The sequence below is a fragment of the Myiozetetes cayanensis genome, unplaced genomic scaffold (assembly GCF_022539395.1).
Source record: "Myiozetetes cayanensis isolate MyiCay16 unplaced genomic scaffold, myiCay2020 scf3, whole genome shotgun sequence".
NCBI classification, from domain to species: Eukaryota; Metazoa; Chordata; class Aves; order Passeriformes; family Tyrannidae; genus Myiozetetes; species Myiozetetes cayanensis.
In genome coordinates, this window is record NW_026087521.1 from 39,448,379 (window position 1) to 39,475,770 (window position 27,392).

General features: G+C 36.7%; 1 protein-coding gene across 5 annotated transcripts in view; it reads right to left on the reverse strand.

The window, feature by feature from the left end:
• The window catches only part of PPP1R12A (protein phosphatase 1 regulatory subunit 12A), a 1,052,766-nt gene that overhangs the window by 989,896 nt on the left and 35,478 nt on the right, over positions 1-27,392 (reverse strand). For all 5 annotated transcript variants that reach the window (XR_007630003.1, XM_050324436.1, XM_050324437.1 and 2 more), the window contains exons 2-3: positions 24,115-24,245; positions 6,428-6,546 (exon numbers count right to left, since the gene is read on the reverse strand). Coding sequence is in view for 4 of the 5 variants with exons in the window: in XM_050324436.1 (XP_050180393.1) it covers positions 6,428-6,546; positions 24,115-24,245 (250 nt within the window). In the remaining variant the exon portion in view is untranslated. The remainder of the gene's footprint in view (positions 1-6,427; positions 6,547-24,114; positions 24,246-27,392) is intronic.

The following is a 27,392-nucleotide window of genomic DNA, read 5'->3' on the forward strand; positions in this document are numbered from 1 at the left end:
ACTGATATATCTATTATGTTATGTATGAATTCGAATTCCACAGTTGCTGCAATTCTTCAACTATAGAACAAGGAAACCCTTGAAAATGACATGCCCATATCAAAATTTCCTGAAATACAGAAATATACAAATATGTTAAAAAAAAAACCACACACACAAAACCCACTACAAAATCCCCCCAAAAATAACAAAAAATCACCCCCAAAAAGCCAAGAAAATAATTTAAAAAAAACCCCAAAACAAACAAAAGCAGAACTCAAAGAAATATCAGTTGGAGAAAAGAGTCTCTTGATGAAGTAAATTTGGTAAAACTTTATCCTAACGACAATCAAAAGATAAAATTTAACAAAGTATCAGCAGGTTAAACATTTAGTGTTCTAAACAGTTGACCAAACTCCTAGACTCATTCACTTAATTGACTAAAAAGAATAATTTTAGTCTTGACAATGTAATAAAAAGTAACTGGATTACATTTTATCAGAAACTCCTGAAAAACCATAATCTGGAGGCTGAGTCTGCAAGATGCAGGAAGATATACAAGACCGATGAAGCACTGAGAAGAAGAAAAAGCTAAAAAACTTTATGACCGATATGAAGAATGAAGACCAGGAACTCTGAATCAATAATGCACTGATAATCCTGTATTCTCTTTCCTCCAGAAGGTTCCTACATATTGATGCGTGAATTACTGCCAACTGTAACTTCCTGGGCCTTGGCATTTGCTTGCCTTTCAGAATGACACAGCAGTACAAATCAGCAGATCCTGGGACAGTAATGCTCTAGACTGCAGTCCTTTACATACCAGTGTTGCCTGCAAAACACTGCTGTTCAAATAAATAGTTTATATCTCATCCTCTGTTAGTCACATTTATTGTCCATTCCCTTTTGCATGCCCGAAGTCCAACCGTGAATCCTTATCAGCATGAGTAACCTTTTCCACCTGAAGAATACGATGCAAATTCCTATCAGTGTAAAACTGTCCATGTACACGGCTGGTTGTTTTGCGGTAATTTTGTATAAAGGCAGAACAGAGAAAAAACTCCTTCCAAACCCCGATCTTGAGTTTCTAATGGGTCACATCTAAGCGTACTTTCCAAATATGCCTGCAGACTCGGGGATTTGTGTCAAAATAGCAATTCTTTTGCAGGAAGAATAACTAATACTGAATATAAACTTCTATCAGTATCACAAGCAAAGCCCAAACAAGATATAATGGTTGCAGAGGAGTAATTGCTACATCAATACATTATTTGACAAGACAGTAATTTTCTGGTCATATTGCAACACAAGAAAGTACCAGATTCTTGCCAATCTAAATAAAACATTCCACATTAATAACTGGCACGAAAATGAGAACTGAACTCTGTGTCGTAGAAAAAAAGCTGTGCTCTGAGGTAAGTTAAATAAAATTCCCATTATTAACTGCAGAAAACGGAATGTAAACACCCTTTATTATAGTTTGTACGGGCCTTTCTCTTTCCTATTGTTTTCCAGACTCTATTAAGATACCAGGGAAAAAGAAAATGCTTCACCGTAGGTTTCCAACCCTTTCTCCCTGCGGCCCATAGATGGCAATGTGCTGCCTCCCAGCTCAGCCTCGGTCACAGCACTCGCTCACATCACAAGTACAATTAACCTCTCTGGCAGCCTAACAAGTTCTTAAATCATTAATAATTTATTACTAAATGTTTTCACTTTTTTCCAATCAACAAGTGTTACTCAACAGGTTTGAAAACAGTGTGCCATTCAGTGAGCATTTACTGAAATTCAGCATAAGTTTAACTGCTGAATCATTGTTTCGGGACAACTCAGCCATATAAAGGCATGTTTTATAGATACTGCAGGGAAGATCAACCCACTTTTTACTTCATGAAGCGAGTGTTTATATACAAATGTAATACTTCAGATTTTATCCACATAAACAAAGCTGAGTTAAGCAATAATTCTGAGAGAGTCCTGTTACATTACCTATAATTAAGAATGAGGAACATGTGCTTCTTTTGTTGGAACAAAAGTAGTGATCACTCTGAGTTACTGAATAAATACCTACCACACTGTATGATGAACTCCTGATTCACCTCACATTACCTCTCCCTACTAACTCATCTCCCGAGAACATTTCCTATAATTCAAAATAAAATTATTTTGAACTGCTTAAGGCATTAAGAGGACATCTGACAATAAACAGCTAAAAAAATACCTTCAAACCATTATAGTTAACCCTACTCAAGACCTGAGGAGAGACAACATTTAGAATTGGCCAGGGCTGGCCACATCTCTTTCAAGTCTGCTGGTTTTCACCAGTGCAAATGAAAACTTTACACTACTGGCAAAAGATAACTTCCACAACCCTGTGTTGAAACATTGTAGAGTAGAAGAAACACGAGGGATCACTTTGAAAAACTATATAATATTTTTAATGAAGATAAAGATTTCTGAGGATTGCAGTGGCACCTATATACATGGGATTGGCCAATGGTAAAGGCATCAGCCATAAGTAGAAACAACAAAACAAGTCCTAAATGAAGGGTTTTTTAATAACACACAAACCAGTTAAGCTACATGGAGCACAAAGGGAACAGTTGTTCAACATTATTTGGAATAATTTCCATAAAAAATCTGATTTTGCTTTCTGTGAAGTGTTTGTATCAAAAAAGTCTTTATACCTTACCTAACCATGTAATATATCTTGCCACAAATTATAAACTAAACTAGGTTTTAAGTTTCAAAAATAATTAAGCCAAAAATTCCCCTTTTAAGATTAATGTAAAAAAAAATGTTTTCCTTACTATCAGAGTGGTACAGCTTTAATTATTAGATATCTATTCCATTAGTTCACAATTACTGCAGACTCTATTGTATCAACAGTCATGTTATTTGCCCAGCAGAACACAAGAAGACACATGAGAACACATCCGACCCTTGGTGCAATTTAGAGGTGTCACATACGAAGATCAGCATGACTGAAGAAAACCAGATACTGCATGATAATACTACAAAAGCTCTCTCTTCTTTCACATCCAATGCTCTTTACAACAACAGTACTCGTAAAACAACAAGATGATTTTGGATCACTGACCACCTCCTCTCTAGTCAGATCTGATTCCGGAGTCTGAATGCTAAAATAGGATGAGCAAACATTGCAGATCCTTCCTTTTATTAAGACTGTAATGTCACACAAAAATGAATTGCATTGCACTCTGTGATTTATTTTTTGTGATTTTAGGGCCTTCAGAGGCTCCCACATTTTGTTCTGTAGTAAGGTATGTCTTTAAAATACAATTTTTGCAACTGCTTGCAAAAATTTGGGCATAAGTACAAACTGATGATCAGTTTGTACTGATCAGTTTGTACGCTAAATAGCTGCAAAATTGGAAGGGTCTGTTTGTACTTTTCCTACAAAGAAAGAAGGCCTGCAAAAGCAGTAAAAAGGGTGATCTAACATGATGGTTTTCCTCAGATTTCTAACAGAAACAAACATCAAATGTCATCAGCTAAACACATTTGAAATCACGATGAACCTGACTGATCTTTCCAAGCAATCTTTTGCCACCAAGCAACTCTGACTGCCAATACACCGGAAGCCACAATTGCAGCATTAACAATGCAACACAAAAATGAAACTAATTAATGTAGGAATAAACACATGAAAAGGTTGGAAGGCAAAAATGTTACCAAAGATGTCAACTTACTTTTCACATTGCATGTTTTACCTATGCAGAGGTAGGATATTTTGGCACCCAGGTTTATTTATTTATTTTCAAAATAAATAGGATGATCTTCCATTAACTGTAACATGAGCCAGGCTGACCATTCCACAGACCTCAATGCTAACTTGCATTATCAAAACTGGCATTGTTTTATATGATATGAAAGAGTGCATCATATGAAAGGAATATGAATTATCCCACTGCTGGAGGAATAATTATATTCTGCTACAGGTATAGTCAAAGATGAAACTGTGACAATGCATCACTATTAATTCCAAATTAGGAGAAACAATTAAGTTCCTATTTAGAGCTATTAATTTCTCTAGCCACAACATACACACAATTAGGCACTTCTCTAACTGCTCATTATAATGACTAAATAATCATTTTGTATTTGATATTAAGTTTACATTCAAGTTAAGGATGCCATCAAAAGCACATAATTAAAACTTTACTGCTGAGACAACTATGTCATGATTTAGTAAGATATACACAAGTTCACATCCAGATTCATACCCTTTCTATTCCATTCTCATGCACAATCATGAGATTTCATCTCTGCAGGTAAAAGCCCTTAGTTCTTACATCTTCACACATAAATTTAGAAGAAGGGATACTGCATGCCTTCTTCCTGCTTCTGTGAAACAAACAAGCAAACCAACTGACAAAAATGTCAGAGGAATGCTCGGAAAATAGGTTTTCCATAGCAAGTGAAATCTAGTATTTTAAACCAACTAAAATTATTATTTTAGAAGCTAATAGCTACAGTGTGGAAACATGTATCTTCTTTTCAGATTTTTAAATACAGTACTGTAGACAGTTTATAGTAAGTTTAACTATGAAATACGTAAACCTCATGGAAATTTTCAATGATTTGTGGCATTTAGTTTAGGTTGCAAATGTTAATATTACAATTGGGATGTTCAAAATAATTTAATTAAACTCGCAAAAGAATAAAAATTACTGTGTAATGCTGAATATATGCATTGTAAAAACGTATGTAAAATCCCACAAAACAAATAATTTCTTTTTAAAAAAGCAACAAATATAAAAGAGATTTTGGAAAAGTTCGTTGCCCAAATAATTCCAATTTTACAAAGACTTATTGCAGTCAATTAGTATTGCACATCAGTGAAGTCAAACATTTAAAAAACAACCTTAAAGAATCTAGTCTGAGGCACACTCCAGAAACAACTCTTGAGCAAAGACTGACAGTACTGTTAGAAAAGAGAACAAGTAATTAAAATAGAGTAATTATAATACAGACAAAAAAATACTTGCAATTATCTACTCTGATGCTCTTTGTGTGTTAACTGTAAGAAATGCTAATCAAATTTCTGTTAACACTACCAATTAAATGAATCAAAGCCTTTGCAAATCTACTGTCTACTTCTGCATATCAGTAGGTATCTCTTCTTTCACATATCATGTCTTCCAGTTTCTTTTTACCATTTGCTTTGGGCTTTAAACAGGTTTAAGAAAACAAATTAAGTCAGGGCAAAGCCTAAAGCAATTACTAGTTTACTGTTAAATTATGTAAATTTGTCTTAAGACACATTAACTTAACACTCTAAAAGAAGAACCATTTTCAAGGAGGAAGAAGCCTTTTAAGAGGCAGGCAGGGGTTTGGAAGTAATGGAGATGCAGCCCCCTAGTACATCCCCTCCAAAGGTTCCATCTTCACTCAATGTCATCCTCCTTCAACACATAACTCAGATCACAGCACCCTACTTCTCGTACTCCAGGTTCTGGGATAGCAGCGCAATTCTATCAGACTCAAGATGGTCAGGCAACAACAACTGAATATTTTTTTCTCTGTGGAATAGGAAACCCAGAAACGTTCAAAGACCTTTCAATGGAAAACCCATGTGAGGACTGGAATATGGAATACAGCAGTGTAAGGAGAAGGGAAAAAAGCAGGGAAAAATAAATCAATATGCTTTCTCGAAGGTCAAATTTCTCCTGTAAAAACATCACTGCCAGTACTAGGAATTTTCTAGGAACAAGGTGCATAAATTTAGGGCGTTTGTTATTAAACAATAATGTCAAAACTTTATACTTCTCCTTTAAGTTTTATATGAATGCTCACCTGTATGCTGTTTTCAGAAGGGTACACAAGAAAACCCCAGGAGGAACTCAAAGGCTCATGAAAGGTTTTCAGGCCTCAGGTAATTGCAAACTAAGACTCCTTATCCCAAGGAGTAGACATTTGCCACTATAGAAAGGCACTAAAAAGATCAGAACTAGACACAAAGGTTGATTTATGGGATACAGGATAGTTGTTCATTCTTGTTTTCGTTATTCTAGGCTTTCTTTGTTACCTTGGGACTGCATTAAGACCTCATCCTAAAACCGCCTGCCTGTTTCTCTTCTCTCCAGGGTAGAAATCTCTTTAGACATAGTCTGAAGCTGGGATATAGAAGTCCATATCTCAAATGCACTGAATACCATCCATAGTATCTGAATGACACCTACATTCTGGTTGAGTTAAATGAATACAAGAATCCACTGCACACCTGGGTTCAATACTTCCGACCTCTTTCTTCACAAGAGGCTGGGCTGAGCAAAAACACTTAAAGACAGCTTAAACACTGCACATTGCATTGACAATTCCCTTCAGAAAATAAGCTGACTTTGTAACACCTATTTTATCTTAAGTTTTCAAAAATATAATTAGTGTCCAGTAAACACAACCACCCTTCCATTTTCAAAATTACCTTGTCTATTTACTTCATTCTGAAGCAGCTCCTCCATTGCCTCTTCTTCAGCAATATCTAATGGAGTGTCTCCTTCACTATTTACAGCTCCTACATGTGCTCCTTGACTAATTAAATACCTGCCAATAGACAAAGAAATAAAACCTGTAAATAACAAAGCAAAGCTAATGCAAAAAAAACCTTAGTAGCCACTAGCATATCATATGCACACATATAATTAATAGAAACAATTATATTAGGTATAAGTAAAAACCCTTGTGACTGCCTGCAACCCCTGAATACTTGTACGTCTTTTCATGATAATAACCATTAATATAAATAGCCCTCTGTCTTCAGTTTGTCTCCTGACATGTTTAATACACACTTGGAAGAACTGAAGTAAGAAAATGACTAGATTATGAACAAAAGTGAACACAAGGTAAAGAGGGGTGGAACTACCAATTCCCATGACCTCCTCTTATTTAGTCACTTAGCCCAGAACTCACAAATTCAGTGGTACGAAGTTTCTATACTTTCTCAGAATGATGACTCCTGATCTCTTATGCAGCTTCATGAAGTTAATAAAAACAGAACCATCTCTTCTCCTAAGTACATGTAAGGTCAGCTTTTTGTGGGGAAGGAGGCAAGGGGGAGAAAGGACGCAGTACTTTACACATTCCAACCCCCCTATATGTTTTCTTATTTATTGTGTTGCTGTCTCAGGAGTCAACAATCCAAAATTCTTAATTTCCAATGAAGTCAAATGGGTCAGTTCCAACAATAATTCATACAAGAATTATATTACTAAATTGTATTAAACCATAGGCCTATGAAGTTATTGAGAATGTACAGGTTAATAAACAATTAAGATCATCATCAATATAGATCAGTCTTGCAACTTAATATTTCCAATTCCCTAACAAATTCAATACTTTAAGCCATGATAAGAGTCAGTATAAGCAAAAAACTGCAAACATACCTCCTGCCTTGCAGAGCTGAATTTATATTTTCCATATATTTAAGGGGGGAAAAAAAATCAGGAAACACTGAAGAATTACTCACCCATTTGTGGATGAAATGAAGAGTGCTTTTCTACCTTCACTATTACAGAATGGCAAATTATGCATGAGACAATCACAAAATTAATTCAACACTAATACAAATGATTTAAAGTACTTAATTTATGCTTAACTTATCTAAATTAATTACGATCCTAGATCTGGAATCAGTTATATTTTCCTTGTCTTTATTCAGTAACTCAGAATCAAGTACTTTCATATATTTCTATTTTTTACTGTATGACTTAAATAGTACATGTTATTAAACCTCTGTAATTACTTTAAGCAGAGGTAAGAACTAACAGATTACAAAATGAAAACTAATTCCCAGAAGTGTAACCATATCTCCTGGGATGTGTATCACCAGTTGCCACCAACAATTTTGATGTTGGCATATGGTGCTGGCTTTATACTGTTCCTCTTAAAAGAGTGCAGTGCTGTAACTCTTACCTCTCTCTAGTTACAAGATTTGACTTCTGCAGGAATGAAAAATTAATACAGTGTAACAATATTTCTCAACAATACCAGTTGTGTTGTTTTAAAAGTAAAATACGCCCCACCCCCTCAAGTCACAAATCAGGTAATTGCTATGCAGGTGTCTGCTAAACAGGCAAAAACAGCAGTTAGGAAAACAACATTCTTACAAGGTCAAAACAAAGTCAATCACTGACAAAAGTATCTTTTTTTAAAAAAATCCAAGTGAATATTCATGTTCTTTCAACGTGTATGTTCTACTATAGACAGGAAAAAAGTGATGTTTAAAAAAACTGATTTTTACCTGTTTCTACATCATAGCTCTAGCTGAAAACTACTTCTGTAAGGAAAATACATATCTCATTGAAGCAGTTGTATTTGGTCAACTGAGTCAACAACTTATAGACATGATGAAAGAATGTGTAAGAAAATGTAGGGAATTAATAAAAAGCTAGCATAGCATTTCAGAGAGTAATTATTTCCATTCATGGACAACTTCAAGATCAACTGATCCTTTAAAGTAGACTCCAAAAACGAAGCTGCTTACAGATCAACATCAGATCAGCAGAGATAGGGAGATTAGTAGGGTTGGAGAAGTAGAGTTATCTTATTTTCCTCTTGCAGGTGCTTACAGGGCTTTGGTTTTCCTGGGTCAGCAAAAGAAGGATGAGTGAACATGCCTCAAGTCCACAGGATTTAAAAGAATGGAAGAAACAGAACAGAGATGAAAGGTAGCACTCTACTCGCCAAACAAGTGAGAACTGTGCTTTACCAACGCTCCTTCAGCCACTCCAACTAGGCCTCTCCTCTGCTATCCCTCTCAAAAAAATAATAGCGACCCCCTCAATTAAATTAAGTGAAAGAGCATTACTCATGATAAACCAAATTATCCAAAATCCAACTATTTTAAAGACACCTTTTAAGCCTGGTAATGAAATCTACATTTTTTCCTCTTTCCGACACCACCCATATTACCCCGTATGCATTTGTTTATTTACAGTAGAACTAGTTTCAGCAGAGCAATGACAGGGTTCAGATAGTGCATGAAGTCAACCTGGTACCTACAGAATAGGAGCTTTTATTAGGAAACCTAGCACTACCAATGGAAAGGAGAGCAATCACTGCAGATGTGCAGATGACCTAGTTCTGCGTCACATACAGAAAGGAAATGATCTTGGTAAACATGATCAAGTGAATGATACCCTGAGTTTGTAAGGCATAACTGAGAAGAAACTAGTACCAGAATAATCCTAAAAATCAGAAGATTTTGGTTTTTATGTAAATAATTTTTTTTTAATGAACTGTATTTCAATCTAAATGTTAATTAAAACTTACAGTGTAACTTAGGGGTGTATTTGATAGTTCAGTTATTCTGGTACCACACACCAAAATCTTCAAACGCTACAGGGTATTACTATGTGTAGGTATGTATGCATATTTTACAAGTATTCCATGTTTTGGGAAAAAACCTCAAACAACCTACAGAAACAACTGCTTGTATTTTACTTTGTTTAAGTAGGTGTTACCTTCATCTTGAAATTTCATCTTTCTAAGGTATGTAAAAACAATATAACTTCGTTTCCTCAGCTGATACTTAACTGATAAAGCTACATGTATGCAATGAAAAGAAAATTGAAGCTGTGTAACAGAAAGTCAAGAACCATGTCTTTTGATACCACATCTAGAAAAAGGTGCTTTCTGCAAATGTGGATGCAGTGAAAACGTAAAAACAAGTAAGATTTCCACCATCACCTACTAATCCTTCTGGTATAGCACTTAAATTTCTATCTTCTGAAATTCACTCATTGAAAAATGGTCATGTTCAACAGACAGCTACACAAGAATAACTCGAATAATCCAGTGACAATCTACATAATACACTGGTAGGTGCTCATTCTAAATCTAAACAGATGAGAAGGAAACAGTAACTTGATTCATGTCATGGGTCTTTTTTGGAGCTAAAGCTTTCAAGTGTTAACATGGAAGCTAAAGGTACCACTTTTAGATGCTCTTGTGGTCTAAGTATAGAGAACCGAAAAGTATCCCAGGAATACTAGGAAAGACAAAAGTAGGAAAAGAAAATAAAATCATTCCTGATACCTATGCCCTTCCATGGCAAGCATAATAGTCTCGGTAAGACTGGAAGAACAAGTTTGCTTTGTAATGCCATTTTTTTATAAAGGAAAAAATATTTATAGTTGAAGATTTTGTTTTAGGAATCGCTGCTGTATATTCCTCAATAGCTACTGAGGACTGAAACTAACAACCTGGGGAAAACATGAAACATTTTTTTTCTGGAATTACTGTGAAACACGGATTGTCTCTCATTCTTTTATGAAAAATACATTGCAATACCATTCATAGAGAGTTGGAATCTCAGTATATCTGAGACAATAAATAACAACCCTCTGAGAATTACTGTAAAAAAGTCAAATAGTCTACACCAAAACCAACCTCAGGAACCAGAAGTTAAAAATTTTAACTAGCAACATGGCCTACATTCTGAATTTAAAATAAAACCAAGCCTACAAAAAGCCCTTACAACTGATTTTTGTGTGTATGTCTTTTAACAAAATGCATATATAGACACAAAGTAAACAGAGAGGAAAACACCTCTCTCTGAAAACACTTTATATATGAAGTTGAGTCTTATCTGTTAATTTAAAAGAATCTAGAAGATGCTCAAACTTGGATTTACTAAAAAATTGTCAGCTGCAGACAAGATACACTGCACATAACCTTTTCATATTATTTATCACTGCACCAGAAAGAGGGACATATGTTTACAGTCGAACCTTGGCCCAGTTCACAGCATCTGGAAACAAGTTTGCAAAGTCATTAGGATATAATTAACAATAAGTACTCGCTGATCCTGAAGGTCACCAGGAGGGTGGCAAGCCCAGAGAAGGGAGAGAAGTGTCTGCTGAATTGATTCAGTTCATTACAAACTGCCTACTGATCTCATTGGAGACTCACTAGGGCAAACAAGTGGTCCCTTCAGACTGGTCAGAAGACTGGAGAGCAGTCCATGACTCCTAAAATCTGATGAGAGGGACCCTCCTAAAAAATACTGTATATAAATCTGAAATGAGCCTGTTCAGTGTGGCTTTACTGGTAAACATGGCCTAATTGCAAGTGGGGGCACCGACTATGAGCACAACTGATCTGCCAAGAACTTCTAACTAATTAGGCATTTCAGCTAAACCCAGCTGGTTTTCAAAAAATCCATAGATGGTGGAGTTCAAATTAATTCCAAGAGTCTCTTTACTGAATGATAATAGGTAGTCAGAGACAGAAAGTGTCACTGTGTTCATGCAGCTGTGTAAGCCCTCATTCGAAGAAACGAACAATGAAAAAAATTCACTGCACAGTCCACAGGATGTAAAAACAAATTAAAAACATCTTTGTTTCTATGAATTTAAATTGCCTTCTTTTAAAATGCCTTTCAGAATTGTTTCACTGTTTATTTTTTTAAATATAAAGTATCAATAGACTTTTAAAAGTATACCTTTGTAAATCATTCAAATAACTTATAAAAATAGATCTATAATACATCTGGCCAAACAATTAAACTTCGGGAGATATTTCTCAAATAAAAATTATAAAACTTTAATACTGTTATTTCCAATTTTTTTTTAAGTCAAAGATACACCAAAACTGTAAAACCTGACCCTTTTCAGACCTCCTATTGGTTTAAATGTCTGTAAATGTTTCTTTAAATATTTTCTAACTGTAGAAGAGTTTCACTTTCAATCTGAACTCCTAACAGTGTTGTTATTTAGTCAGACAGAAGCAGAAATGCTACCTCAAGCTCATGCTACTTTGTCCTTCTCAAATGTGGTTTTGTTTTGGGTCTCAGTTTGTTGGTTTGGGTTTTTTTGTTTCTTAACCTGCAGCAAAAACAACACTTAAAGGCCAGGTAAGCAAAGGTATACCTACCTTCATATACAACATATTGAGAGAGAGAGTTATCATTTCTATGTGATTTTTACATTAATAAGATGTGCTTCTCAAAATAACATATTGAAGAAAGGCCTAGTATTTTTATTTTTCTTGGATGTCTTGAATAATACAAACCTGAAGTAAATCCAGTAGCATTAGAATAACATTATGCTAAATTCTGCTGTGGTACACAGTACACATATGCCCTGCATAAGTGAGCAAGTCTCAAGGAAAATGTTTAGTTGGCTGAACAGAAATGAACAGCCAGTGTTCAGCCACCCCTCAAACACCCCCTCCTTCACCCTCACACCATTACAATCACTTTTAAACACATAATTCAAAGCCCATATAAACATAATGATAAAACACTACAGCTTCAGTGTCTTGGCCATGTATGTTGCAACCCCTGTAAGCATTTGGTGGAGAGTGTTAAAGTGTGTGTGACAGTGGGCAGGTAGTTGGCAGGTCTCACAAGGCATGGAGGAGTCCTGCTTGCCTGGGCAAGGGCACCTCAACCAGCACCCTCGCTCTGCACAACAGGGCATCTCCTCACCCCTTCAGAGAAAACTGACAGATAATTTCCCTCAACCGCCTTCCTCCACAGCTGAAATATTCCTGCCGTTGTCTTTTCTCCTGAATTTATGATTTACAGAAGGAAATGAAGGTTCCACATTCAGTAGCAGAACCAAAACTGCAGAAATTCAGTTGGGCCAAGAATCCTTTCTCCTGCATGATTTTATGACCAAATTAGAACAAATTAAATGACGTGAAAAACAATTAAGTCAAACTCATAGGGGCACCTTATTTAGGCACTCTGCAAAATGCCATCCCACGCTGTCAGTTGCTGCTGTGCCTCAACATTCTTCCTCTAAACACTTACAACTGAATAGAGACTGACATAAGAAGATGGGATTCTGTGATGGCATTTAAATCAAAATCAAATCATGACAAAACTCAAGTCTCTTCTAAGGTTATGTTGCTTCACAAACTCCAGAAGATTTTCACTCATATCTTTCTCTCTTGAAAAAAAAAAGCTGCAGCACTTTCTAAATAGAAACACTCCCACCATAAGCAATATGAACCCAGTAGCTATGCAAAACACCAAGGTTAAATAAGACTAATTAGGGTTATTTGGCATAACTAGACAATTATTTATCCTGAAATACAGGACAGCTGATACCAGCAAGAAGCCTGAGGTAAATTTATGATTTCCTCTTGAAGAACACAAAACCTGACAATTTCAGATAGGTAGAGACGTTTAAAAAAAGAATAACAAAGAACAGTTGAGAAACAAATGTCCAAATGATTTTAAGCAAATGCAAAGGGACATTTATTTTCAATTTTCACCAGTATAATCCAGATTTCAGCATATGCCTTTTTTCTAAGTGATTAACCAGTTTGGAAAGACTTTTTTTATATTCTTCAATACACAGTATCTTTTCCAGATAGCATCAAGTCCAGCTTCTGATTTTCCCTCATGTGGCTGTTATGAAAAGCATCTTAGACAGACACATATCTTCAAAATTGTCAGCTACTCCCAAAGCTATCAGAGTAGTAAAAAACAAAAAAGTAACTTCCTATGTAAACAGCACTATCAATTCTAAATACCGTACCTGTATGAAAAACATATTTATGATTATGAAGCCAACATTTCATAACATACCATCACATCACTGAGGCCTGCACATAGGAAGTTGTACCTAGCCTCCACGTCAACTTCTGTACCCACAGAAGCACAGCAACTAACATGAGATCTGTCTTCCTTCTTGGTATGCAGAAGCATAAAAGAAACAGTGTAGATAACAGTATCTGGCTAGTCTTAGTCCTCTTGTGTTCCAAGAAACCTCTGAAAAAAGCCAGTAATAAGCTCTAGAAATATTTGTACGTAGGTGGCCAACTAAACATTAATGGTGTAAAAAAGGAACAGGAAAAATTCCTACTTGCAGCATCTGAAAAGCAACTAAGCCTTCATATTTTGCCATATCCATACAGAGGAAAGACATATGAGAGGCGGCAGAGCAATGTGTAGGTGAAAGTAAACGGTGAGTGAGGAAAGGAAAAGTAGAAACATGAACAAAGCCATATACGAAAACATGGTATAAACCTGTGTACAAAAAAAAAAAAAAAAAAAAAAAAAAAAAAAAACCAGAACTTGAGCCTGGCAATGCCAGGATGAATACCAGGCAAAAACTCCAGCAGGAATGATACAAAGCAAAACAAAAAGTATTTTAAAAGTGCGTATCAGATGTTAATTTCCCTTTCTGAACAAGTGTTCTCTCCTTTAAAGTTTACACCCTGTTGTGTAAAAATGAAGGTTGAGTTTGAAAAATGTCTCGTTGCAGCTACAGAGTGCATACAGTAACTTCAGCTCACAACAGCTTGGAACACTTGATTTTGAGTTACACTGGTTGAGAAGAAGAGGTACCAGCAGCATGGAGGCAGAAATGGAGGAGAAAAAAGGAAAAGTATGCTGCTACCCATTTCTTCCTCAGCTAATTCGTTACAAACAAGAGGTGATCACATCAGTAGCTCACCATCCCTCCTGCCTTGTGCCAAAACTAGCGATGCTAAATTTGGGTATACTAGCACCACAAATAATGATATGTAACTGTTGATTCCTGTTTCTGTGGAAGTTATGAGTATGGACTTAACAAGTTTACAGGCACTTGTTGGCATTTATATCAGAAAAATTTAAACTAGATCAATTCTTTTATTGTGCTAAACAGGTATTAGTGTATACATAACTACTACATCACAGAACTTACCTTCTTTGTAATTATATTATGTAATAATATAGTGATATCCCTCTACAAGGCAACAGTACTAGCACGGTGCAGCTTTTAGCATCACTCAGTGGTACTGAACTTGGTATGACCCCTAGTTAGATATCAGCAATCTGCACTTCATAGCAGTTGTTACATGCCCAGTCCACTTAAATTTTCCTTGAAATCATATTTCTTCCAAAAGAAATTTCTACTCTTTATTCAAATTTGATAAGCAGTACCTCATCTGTAATAAAGAGGTTTCAAATAATTCCTCTTTTATACCTTTTCTCTGTCATATCTGCTGTTAATCGAAAACCCCCACACTTTTGTGTCTTAGTATCTGAATTGTATCCAAATAACTCACTCTCATCAATGCACAGAGCTACTGTATGCCTAGAGGTACCACACTATATTTAACACACATTTCAGAAGAACTCAAAGGACTTTTATCTTGCCTCAGTCTGGGATAATGGTAAAAAACATACACAGATTAGGATCATTTACAATGAACTGGCACAGTTTAGGATAGTCAACAAAAGACATGGCTTTAAGAAAGGACAAATAGGTCATAAATTGCTTTAGCATCATTAGAAAGTCTACTCCATGTGCCAGAACAGGGTCAAACTCACAACAGAGAAAACCACTCCAGTAAACCTGAAAGAAAATAAAAACTGAGATGCATAGGAATGACAATCTATATCACCCCCTCGTTTTCTCCTAGAAAACAATATTCAAAACCAACTCTGCTGTGAATTAATTTATTTTTATATCATATAACTGATTAAATACTATATTCAATAGTCAGTGGCACTAATAATTCCATAGATTCACCTCTCTCTCAAATAGCACTTTCGAATTAGTTGATGAGGCACTCCCATGTGACAGTATGCCATACTCACCAAGCATTTGTGCAGTTGAAAACTTGGTTGCTCATGTATCTAGAGCTGTTCTCTCAAGTTCCAGTCATACTTAGAAAATAGGAGTTTATCTGTGGCAATGGGCAGTTACAAGCCACCAGCCAGGAAGGAACTGAGTGTTACATTTCTTGGGAGTCTATCCCAGCTCCCACATTTCCATATCTATCATTCTTCTGTATGTCTTCTCTTCCATATGTATCATATCCTACTTCAGAATTTAGAGGTAAGGTATTTACTCTAAATTTTTCTCAGGATACCAATAAAACCAATGTTTTGTGATAAGAAAGATCTTTCCTATGCACATCACTTCCCAAAGCACAATGGTTTTCTGAGACATGAGCTGCACTTTCAAATTGTTTTTCACTGCTCTGAGCTTTACACTGGGCATTAGTCCTTTAACTTTTCAGTAGATCCAGTGAACTGCTAAATCATATTAAAAGAAAAAAAGATACTTTCTGTTAAGTCACATGTCCCCGAGGAACACATCTCTGAACTGAAATTCTAGTACATTTACCCTTAGAAGAACAGAAACACAATATATTTACTAAAAAAATATTTACAGTTACAAGTAGAGATGCACACAGTAATCCAATCTGAACAAAGGCAGCTAGAGAGTACACGCTGCCTTTGTGCATTCTAGAGTGACCAGGTCTCCTAGACTCAGTTGAACAATCAGGTAACAAATTTGCTGGGTCCTATAGTTTCCTCTAACCCATCAACCATATCTTACTGTGTATTTCTGACAAGTGGGTTTCATCCACACATCAGATCACAGCTACACAGTAGAAAAGAGTAAATTCTATCACATAGCAACATGACTTTAGAAAGGGAATTTCACCATTAACCGTAACAACTTCATTAGTATTTCATTATTCACAGGATGTACATATATGTGGCAAAAACATGCTGATAACAGTACACAGCCCCAGTACATCTTCAGAAAAGAAAATGCCAACCTGTACTAGCTCACTGATCTTGTCTAAGTTTCCCCATTATTTTATCTAACAAATTTAGCTTTATCCTTGCAGATATCTAATACAAGCTTGGAGAAGGAGGAACTTTTATTTTGCTGATAAAGAACAAGCATCACACTTCTGACTGGGGAGGAGGGGACACTACATAAATGACTACCATACTGGCATATTTTCTCTCCCATATAATTTTTTTTTCCAATCTATGCAAATGGAAATTAATTACCTGAAACAATCTTCCAAAGCCTGCAGCGACCTTTTCACAGCTCTCAAAACAAACACTGCATCTTTACCAGTATCAACTTATAAGAGTCTGTCATTCTTCCAGAAGAGTTGTTTTTCTCTGGCTGAGAATAAATCTTTCCCTGCTTTTATTTTGACATATGCCTTGTTTTATAACATATCCTTCTGAAGCCCTCATTTTCTGAATGGGCTGTATCAAGTTTCATATTTGATTCTTTTTCCTTTTAATTCGACTCCTCCAGTTAACATTTCCTAGTGTCATTTAAAGAAATGTCTTGAATCCTGACAAGAACACTCATTCACCTTGTAGCATCTCTATCAGACCAAACCCCATACCAGTTCACATAATCAGTTTCCATATGGTTTATATCAGATCACTAACTTCAACTTGTCATTCACAAATCCAAATTTCTGATTATCCTCCAAAGATCCATTTCTGAATGTAGCACTAATAATACTGTTTCATATTCAGTTATTTACAACCATAACTGGGAACAAAGCTGCTCTGCCTAAATAATGTTTTGCTCTTTAGGATTAAAATGTTTAATCCTAAGTATTTAGCTTAAAAGAGTAAGAAACACCTTCAGGTGATAAAGTTATTAAAACTTTGACAGACATGGATTAAAAACAACTGCTCTGAAATATACTTTCTGACACCAACACGCGTAGTTATCGTGAAAGAACATTCAGCAGTACCAACTGGTTCAGGCTCATGAAGTGGGAGATGAAACACAGAACTCTACCACTGCACAAGCACCTCTACACAGCCATGCTTCTGATCAGAAGTACTAGGTATGTCTGAAAAGCAGCTCAGATATTTTTTTTACCTGTGTATCTATGTCAACTGCTGCTGGCAAGCAGGTCAGCTCACTGATTCAAAAGAGAATAAACTCTCCAAAATCCTTGAAGATTAGCCTTATGCTAATAATTCCCAGATTGTGTGATCATTAGATAACGCTAGAGAAGAGGCAAGAGCCTGTGGAAGGAGTAAAACCAAGGATGGAAGAGAGTATCAGCCTGTTTCCACAGTAGTCTCAAGTTAGATCTCATTAAGCATGTTGTGAAACTGCAGTGAATTCTCTTTACCAGCTGTTGCCAGAAGAGTACAAACAGGAATCCTTACCAGCCAGCACCCACAGCAGTCCCCACAAGGCAACTAGAGCTGTAAGCAAACCACCCTATCACTGATCATCTGTGTATCCAACTACAGGTTTGCAGGACTGTCTCTGAGCCTTCTGTATATCAGACAGTGATCACGCATTTAGTCTTAATGTACTGTAACTAAAATAGGGACATCCTGGGACAATGGTTTGCCAAGGCTTCAGCAAACGAGTTTGTCTGGGTTCACTTTCAGGTGTCTGGAGTCTCGAAGAACAGAAGGGCGTCAGCAACAAGTCAGTGGTTACACACAAGCCTTTTAAAGTCTCCTTTAAATATTAGGGCAAGGAGAGGATACAACGTAGGTATACTTCAGGCAGGAAGGAAAGTGGGTGAGCTGGGTTTTAGAGCAGCAGAGTTGGTCAAGCTGCTATTTTCTTCCTAAATAAACTGAGTGAGAAGGCTCTGAACTTTACAAGGTTTTCTCCTTCTGACTGTAATCACATGCTTCATCCTTTAAAACCTGTAAAATAATGAAGGTATATTTTGAAAAATGTGCCAAGTCTTAGGATCTGGATATGTAACTGTGTATCAAACATGCCTCTCAAACATACAGATTTAGTCCAAGCATTCATTCAACAACTAGCCTATATCTAGAAGTTACATCTTCAAGAAGAATAAAAATGAAGCAAATACATGCTATTTTTCCTGTAATACCTTTCCAGTCTCCATCTACTTTCATGAACTTCCTGAACCAGATCCCATTTTTATGTATCTATTCTGCATTTGTATTTTTTATTATATCTATCCTCTATGAACTTCTCAACCCTTGAATGCATGAGAATTTTAGTATCTACGGCAACATTTGGCAAACTGTTGCAATACCTACTACATGAAGGTATTCTGCCTTCAGCAGACATCTCTCTCCCCCTTCAGATTTTGTTCTGGGGTTTTTTTTTGCACAAGAGTGTAACTGTCACTGACTTGTACGTTGGTTTTGAAAAACACTTTTCTTACACTTGTTGGAAGATGCACCTTCTTTCATCCTGGGTAAAATGAAAAAGTATTCATAGTTAAGTAGTATAACTGTACAGTAGCCTCTACATAGTTGCAAACAAAGTTCGAAATATATCAACTAGACACTCACAATTAGGCATCCTACAAAACCCCCAGGAGAAAAAATTTTAAACACAAACTTCAATTCTTGCCCAGAACTTTCTATAATTTCAGTTTTATTTTACATTAATCTGGTGCAATATAAAGTAGAGAGAAATAAAAAGGAAGCACTTTAAAATTGTTTTCTAAATGCCACTATTTTTCCCTCCTCCATGACATTTTTTACATACTAAAATGGAATTTGTCTATTCCTTGATACTGAAAAATATACATACTTTTAAACTTTAGAATAGATCTATCAGATAAAATAATGAATTACACACAAAAATAGTTTTACAGGAGTCTTACAAAGGTAAATTTAAGGGTCCTTTCCATTAAATACCATCTTAAAGAATACACACAAAATTTCTGTGCAAGTTCTCCTGCATAAGTTTCTTTCCACAAAACTAAAATTTTACAAAGCATTTGATGCTGACTTTTTAGTTCATACTAGCCCATTAGAGAAAAAAAGGCTCCTTTCTGTAAAGGTTTTTGTAATGAAAAAAATGGAGACCTATTTTGGCAATTTTTAAGAAATATAATTTAAAACATGTTCATATTACAATTACTTGTAAGGTAATTCACACAATCATAAACTAGATGAACAGTAAGTTAAGCAGGCAATTCTAAAATTAAAAGTATTCAAAGAATTTCCAGTAAGCTGAAACACTCCCAGCACTTGCAGGGAGCATAAACTACCAAAAGTACAGGAGCAGTTGCTCCACACCAGAATTTTTGCTTTTACAGCACAACTTCCCATCTGCAACCAGCTGACACTTCATTTCACACTATACTATGTTCTCTTGCTGTATGTTTCACTTGAAGAGGCCTTTTGTAAGATTAACATTTCTTAAACTGGAAGATGTTTTTTTTTTTTTTTAGAAAAGGTAAGAAGCATACTCGAGAGAAGACAGATGTTCTGAAGGGCAGAAAACTCAAATGGGACAGGAGATACTGCTGGGAGAAGATGCCATAGGACTGGTGAACATGGTGAAGGATAATAGGGATGGGGAATACACCTGCAATGACAAGCTCACTGACTAGACAGTACAGTTAGCAAAAGCAAAATAAAACCCCAACAAGTGGAAGCCATGCCACAAATTCGCTCAGTCCCTTAGCAATCAGCGTGGGACCAGTGCCAAAAGATGGTTGAAGTGGTGGCTCCCTGCAAAATCCACAGTTTTTTTGTAAGAAGCTCCCTACCACCTACATATCTTGTACTTCTCACATACCTCCAGCATGAGTGCCCTCACTCAGGAACATGTGAGGACCAGTAGGTACTAAAAAAGAATGAGGACATTATGGGACATACATTATATCAGCCTTCCTGTACCGAAAAGGGCCTACATGAAAGTTGGAGAGGGACTTCTTACAAGGGCATGTAGTGACAGGACAAGGGGGAATGGCTTCAAACTGAAAGAGGGCTGGTTTAGATTAGGTACTAAGAACAAATTCTTCACTGTGAGTGACACGTGCAGGACAACCAGGGGATCAAGCGCAGACAGTACAGGTTTAGGAAAGGCAGGTCCTGCTTGACCAACCTGATCTCCTTTTATGACCAAGTGACCCACCTAGTGGATGAGAAAGGCTGCGGATGAAGTCTCCCTGGACTTCAGTAAAGCTTTTGATAAGGTTTCCCACACCACTCTCCTGGAGAAACTGGCGTCTCATGGCTTGGACTCTATACTCACTCTTCACTGAGTAAAATACTGACTAGATGGTCAGGCCCAGAGAGTGATGGCGAATGGAGTTACATTCAGCTGGTGGTTGGCATTCCCCAGGGTTCTGTATTGGGGTCAGTCCTTTTAATATTAATCTTTACCGATGATCTGGATGAGGGGGTTGAGTGCACCCTCAGTAAGTTCACAGATGACACTCAGTTGGGCAGGAGCACTGATCTGCTCTACCTTTCTGGTAGGAAGGTTCTGCACAGGGATCTGGACAGACCAGACTGATGGGCTGAGGACAACTGTTTAAGGTTCAATAAGGCGAAGTGCCAGGTCCTGCACTTGGGTCACAACAACCCCCTGCAGTGCTGCAGGCTTGGGGAAAAGTGACTGGAAAGGGGCCCAGGGGAAAAGGACCTGGGGTGCTGGTCAACAGCAGGCTGAACATGAGCCAGCAGTGTGCCCAGGTGGCCAAGAAGACCAAGGGCATCCTGGCCTGTACCAAAAAGAGTGTGGCCAGAAGAACCAGGGCAGTGATTGTCCCCCTGTACTTGGCACTGGTGAGGCCACACCTCGAGTGCTGTGTCCAGTTCTGGGCCCCTCACTAGAGGAAAGACATTGCAAGGCTGGAGTTTGTCCAGAGAAGGGCAACAGAGCTGGTGAGGAGTCTGGAGCACAAGTCCTGTGAGGAGCAGTTGAAGGAGCTGGGATTGTTTAGTCTGGAGAAAAGGAGGTTCATAGGAGATCTTATCATTCTCTACAGCTACCTGAAAGGAGGTTATAGCTGGGTGGGGATTGGCCTCTCCTCCCAGGCAATAACCAACAGAAGAGAAAATGGCATCAAGCTGCTCTGGGAGAGGTTCAGGTTGGACATCAGGAAGAATTTCTTCACTGAGAGGGTGGTTAAGCTTTGGAATGGGCTGCCCAAGGAGGTGGTGGAGTCACCACTGGACTAAATGATCTTGGATCTTTTCCAACTTATGTGATTCTATGGTGAAACACCAGAACAGGTTGCCCAGAGAAGTTGTGGATGCCCCATTCCTGGTATTGTTCAAGGCCAAGTTGAACAGAATTCTGAGTAACCTGGTCTAGTTTTAGATGTCTCTGCAGGAGGGTTGGACCAGATGGGTCCCTTCCAACTCAAACTATTCTATGATTCTAGATTCTAAACATAAAAACGCATTTCGTAACAGCAAATATCCTCACCTCCTAGCTCAGTTGCTTTCTTAGAAATAAGTTTAGATTTTGAAACATGCAAATCTGAAATAATGAAACTATGCTATAATGCAATATTTTTCTTACGAATTGTAAAAAGATAAGCATTATAAACAAATTCTATATATTAACTAATTTTGCATATTTGGAGGACTCAAAAGATTGTGCTATTTCAAAAGATATAAATTCCAGCTATTTACATCTGAAGGAAGCCCTAAGAAGACTTAACATGCCAGCAGAGGAAGTAGTAATATGATTGTCGAGTCTCATATTTGAGAAGCTCTACAAAGCTGACAACAGGCAGTTCCACAGGAGGATAAGAAAGGGAAGCACAGGTCAGATGCTCCCAGCCTTTCATTAAAAAAGTTCAGAAACACCAGAACTCATTCCCTGACTCTCTTCTCTTGCACAAAAATAGGAAAAGAAGATGTTCTTTACAAAAATGCTAAATCATAAAGAACTGAAAGATGGTAAGCTATTAGCTGTAATCTTTTCAGAACTATATATATAAGATCCATAATTTACCCAAATTAAAAGTTCCTTTCACCTTTTCCCAATTTTACTTCATCTGCAAATTATTCTTTGTAGAATTCAGTTTTGTACATTATTTGAAGCTGAGTTCTTGGAGAAGTTTGAAGAAAACCTAAACTCTACAGGCCTCATCATATCTAAGCATTGCTCCATCCAGGTCAGCTGTATTTGGAAATTTGTTTCAACAGCTAATCTTCAAAACTCCATGCACCTTAAAAACACTGCTCTTCCAACAGCTTAGATGTCCCACACCCCACAGGATTATACCCCAATAACCTCATTTCTCTAAAGGCTATCTATAGAAAATATGCACACAGATTCTGTTCCACTTTGAGATAAAAAAAAAGATGATACACTTCAGATACTCAAGTCAACAGGAAAAAAAACTGTCTTGTGGACATAGAACATTGCTGTCTTTTTCCTGAACATGTGCCTACGTTAAGCTGCAATGCCAAATCAAGAACACTTATTCAACTTGTTCTTATTGAGGAAAAGAGGCACTAAACCGAAGAAAGGTTTTATTATCTCAGTTCGTAGGGAAATTCTTGTCGTCGTATGGTCAATAAGTAAACACTTCCAATACACATGCAAGGGGGACTACAGCATCAAACATCTGCATAGCATAGAAATCAGATTACAGACATTGTGGTCATACAGTGCCCCAGTTATACCAAGGACATACAAAACACTTCACTCTATGAACACCCAAAAAAAAAGATTCCCAGTGAAAATTATAAACAAGAGTCATCAAAATTTTTCGTCTTCCTCTAGACTGAGGCAATTAAAACTCTCAAACTCACAGAACAAACTCACCATTTCCATTCTTTGCCACTGCAATTAGTACATAATTACTTGAGAAAATACTGTTTTATCTTTTATATAAATCTTAGACTGGACCAGACATCACAGTAAATTTAGTAGAATGAATGAAGTTTGTGTTTACCCAAAGTATCTTTAGAAAGACTGTTTAGCTGCAGCAAGAGTGAGTTGAATAATGTACACAACACATTTTCTCAAATCAATCATTATTTCAGGCTCAAACAGACAAACTTTGGAAAAATTTGATTTTAGCATATCTTCAGTGGCCCTGAACAGACTTCAAGAACAACAAAACCACTTCTGGAATTCAGTAGTGAGTAAGCTTTAACTAATACCGCGACAGGCATCTAACTTGAACTCTAAGATCTTGCTCCACAGCCAAAATAACTAGCAAAAGTCACTGTTCTAGACCATCACTGAGAAACAAAAGTTTCAAAATTGCAAATACAACTGAAAAAATCTATCTCCTACACAGACTTATCCTGTGATAATGGTCCAGACTACTAATAAATGTAAATTTGAACTTTGTCCATATGCCTTCCCCCCCAAAAACCTTTCTATGGAAGAAAATAATTTAAAAATTGATCCAACAATCATAAACAGTCTTATGTTTTGTTTATGTTCGTATCTACCTAAGATGCAATGTAAAAAAGCTAGAAAGAGGAAATGCAATGCACAAAGTTATGGACAGAGCACACTTCACAACCAACACACAGTATAAAAGCATTCGTTCTCACTACACATTCCAGAGGCAACTAAAAAGACAATTTATGAATACCATCTGCTTCTAATGCCTCTCTAACAATGTATTAGCAAAATACATTGATTTCAAAAATAGAGGAAAAAGTCTTACTCTGCTATATCAAGATATCCACAGGAAGCAGCTGCATGTAGAGGGATCCAGCCTTCATTATCTGGTTGATTAATATTTGCTCCATTTTCCACCAGAAATTTCACCATATCTACGTTATCATCTATACAAGCCTACAAAGAAAGAAAGAGTTAAGAAGTAAGTTCATATTAAAGCTGTTCTACAATACTGTGCAACTTTAAGCAACATCTTCAGGAGAAAAGTTAAGTATTTCCAGGTTTGATGAGGAAGGACAGTTTATTTGCTGGGGTCTGACAGCAAGACAAAGATTTTGAGACATAAAGAGCAGGTCTTTCAAATTTGTAAAACTTTAAATAAATCAATGCAAATAGAGTTTAACAAAACCAAAAAACATGATTTTCTCAGGTACACGCATTCTGAGTTTCTGAGAAGCCATTTACAAACCTTGTTTGTACAAAGAGGCTCCTTTTATAAAGCCCACAGGTCCTCACTCCATCCCAGGCCCAGCTCAGCCACTGTAGTGGATATTAAAATTGAACAAGCAGCTACACCATGAAGTAGAATTGAGACTAAGAGAGAGGAAGCAGTTTGGAAATAACACCATAATGTGGCTTTAACCATAATACTGTTGAGACTAAAGAGTATGAAGGGGATGCTACACTGCATTTTAACATCCCCCTGCTGTTTTCTAATGCAGAATATTCTGTAACACCATAAATCTTTTAACAGCCTATTAATCATCCCTGTTTATAAAACTTACTTGAGTATCAATGTGGCAATTGCAAAAATATTATCATCTCTGCACATCTCTTAATTACCAAGCAGTGTTGCCCAGATGTAGAACTACAGCCATTCTGCAGACCTCCATCTTGACTGACCTCTATTTTGCATTTCTTCTCTGTGTTCAAGTATTTTTCTCACAGAGTGCTCAGTGAGTTTTCTTGCCAACTTCCATAGTGCTGCCCTTAAAAGGGCAGAGCAACTGAGAGAAAAGTCCCTCTGCATTTCAGGACAGCAAGAACTCCAAACAGCTAGACCCCACAAGACTGGTATTAATTTTTTAGCTTAATAAATCAACAATATTACATAGCCAGAAGGTTGAAATAAGAACTTTTACTCCTGGGCTCCTAAATCCTTCTAGAGAATTATGCCTCTAATTAAATGCAATTAAGGTATAAATTCTACTTTTCAGAACACTTCTAAGAAGACCAAAAATTACATACTGCTTTACTAAGGAAAAAAGCTCTTCTGATTTCTTTATTTAAGCAATTGGACATTTCAAGATGAATCCTGAAGCTTTCCTCCATTCTGCAATACCGAGGTAACAGCTATGCCAGTGTATCGCTGCCCAGCTTAACCAGCCAAATAAAAACAGCAACAAATTATCCCTCTTTGACCCCATTTGTTTCCTTTAGGTATGAACTGCAGGCTTTGTTTAGAACGTAACATAGAACTGTTTTAACGAGTCTCATCTGGACTTTTTCACTTAGAAATGCACAGCTAGACAGCAGTACACCGCTTGCTTCATTTGTTTTTCAGTTAAACACAAAACCACATTCTTGAGTGAAAACATTCAAAACCCTTCCTGCCTTTTCAGGTATTTTTGAAAATTGCCTTGAAAAACTTTTAGTCATATCCATCTGTAAATCAGCAATTCTTTTAATAAAATAATTTCTTAACATACTCCAGCAATAAAGACTACAAATTCATCGAGCATATTGTCTTTAGTTTCTTCCACTTATCATCAGTGTACAATGCTAATACCCTAGTAACAAGCTCTGAAAGAAGAGAATCACCTCTTGTTGTAAGACATTTGGTTACTTAAATGTAAGGGAATCAAATGCAAGACACGATAAATCAGTTCAGAAGGAAAACAAATTCAAGAAGCTCAGATGTTTACACTTAACAGAAACACTAACCAAGCCATGCCACACATGCCACATGTCCATCTTTTTCTGGATATTCAGTTTGCCTGGTCACTGATATTCTATGTCTATAAAAATATTCACCAGTTAATTATAAGGAAAAATAAATTTCTATCAGAAACATTTTTAAATGTAGATACAGAAGTATGCAGCTTATTAAAGTATCTTAAAATCCTCTGTAATTCATCATCTGTGAAAACAAGGATATCTTAAAATTGATTAGCACTACCAAAAAAAACAACAACAACAAAAAACCAAACAAACAAACAAAAAAAACAAACAAAAATCAAAACCAACTGGTTGTGATACAACCCAGCACAGAACAATTCTTGCCTGTTTTTCAAATATACATAAGAAAATCTGGCAAGATATACTCACAAAAATGCTGTTGCTAAGTGAATCAAAAGCTTACATTTGCAGTACATTAAAAGACATATGACTAAGTGGCTAAAAATATTTGACCAAATTTGGTCAGTTTATTGTGCCATACATGGTAAGAATCAGGAGAGCTCAAATACACTTCTCATGTAATATCAGACTGCACATTCATAACAAGAAAAATATTTTAATGAAAACTCACTGTGGCCTCCAAAAAGGTAATATCTACCTTAAGGAGAAGAAAAGCAAGTATAACTGATTCTGTTGCTGAAGAACACCTATATAATGCATCTTATTTCTTCGTGTCCCCTTTTTCTCCTTAACAGCACCACAGGCAGGTGTCTGGCAGTCCCTATCACTCTCAGCACTTTCCATACAAAAGGCACCTCTGACTATCAGTAGGTATCTTAAGTCAGAATGCCAAGAAACAAATGTTATAAAAGAAATTTTATCTCAGTGTTTTTCCATTTCTACTGCACTGCTCACTTCTAAAAGCAATATTTATCAAGAGTCAAAAGTGTCTCTTGTTAAAGACTGACACCTCAGTCACAAAAGGAAAGCTTGTCAGAGCTGCATGATAAACTTAAAACAACAGCCTCCAAATAGTCTGCCCTTCTAGACCTCAGCTTCAGAGATATTACAAAGGAAAAAGAAATGTACATGCAAGATGTAAATAACAAGTATTCCACTGATGTTACAGTGATTCAAAAAGATAATTCCCACGATAAATTCTGTCCCAGAATCTGCACACAGGACAGACAACCATGGGCTTTCGTCTTCCACATCTGTTACAATCCTTTCAGGATTCATCTCATTTCTTAGAGCTCATCTCCCCTCATCCCCAGTCTCTCCTTTCATGGCCCATAGTTCCTACTTTGAGCCTCAGTTACCACTTAGCAAAACAACAGGTCACCCTAAAGCTCTTTCTGAGTGCTTGCAAACCACATCTGTAGAGCACACTCATCAGCCAGCTCCTGGGGCAAGCAGAGCATGGGA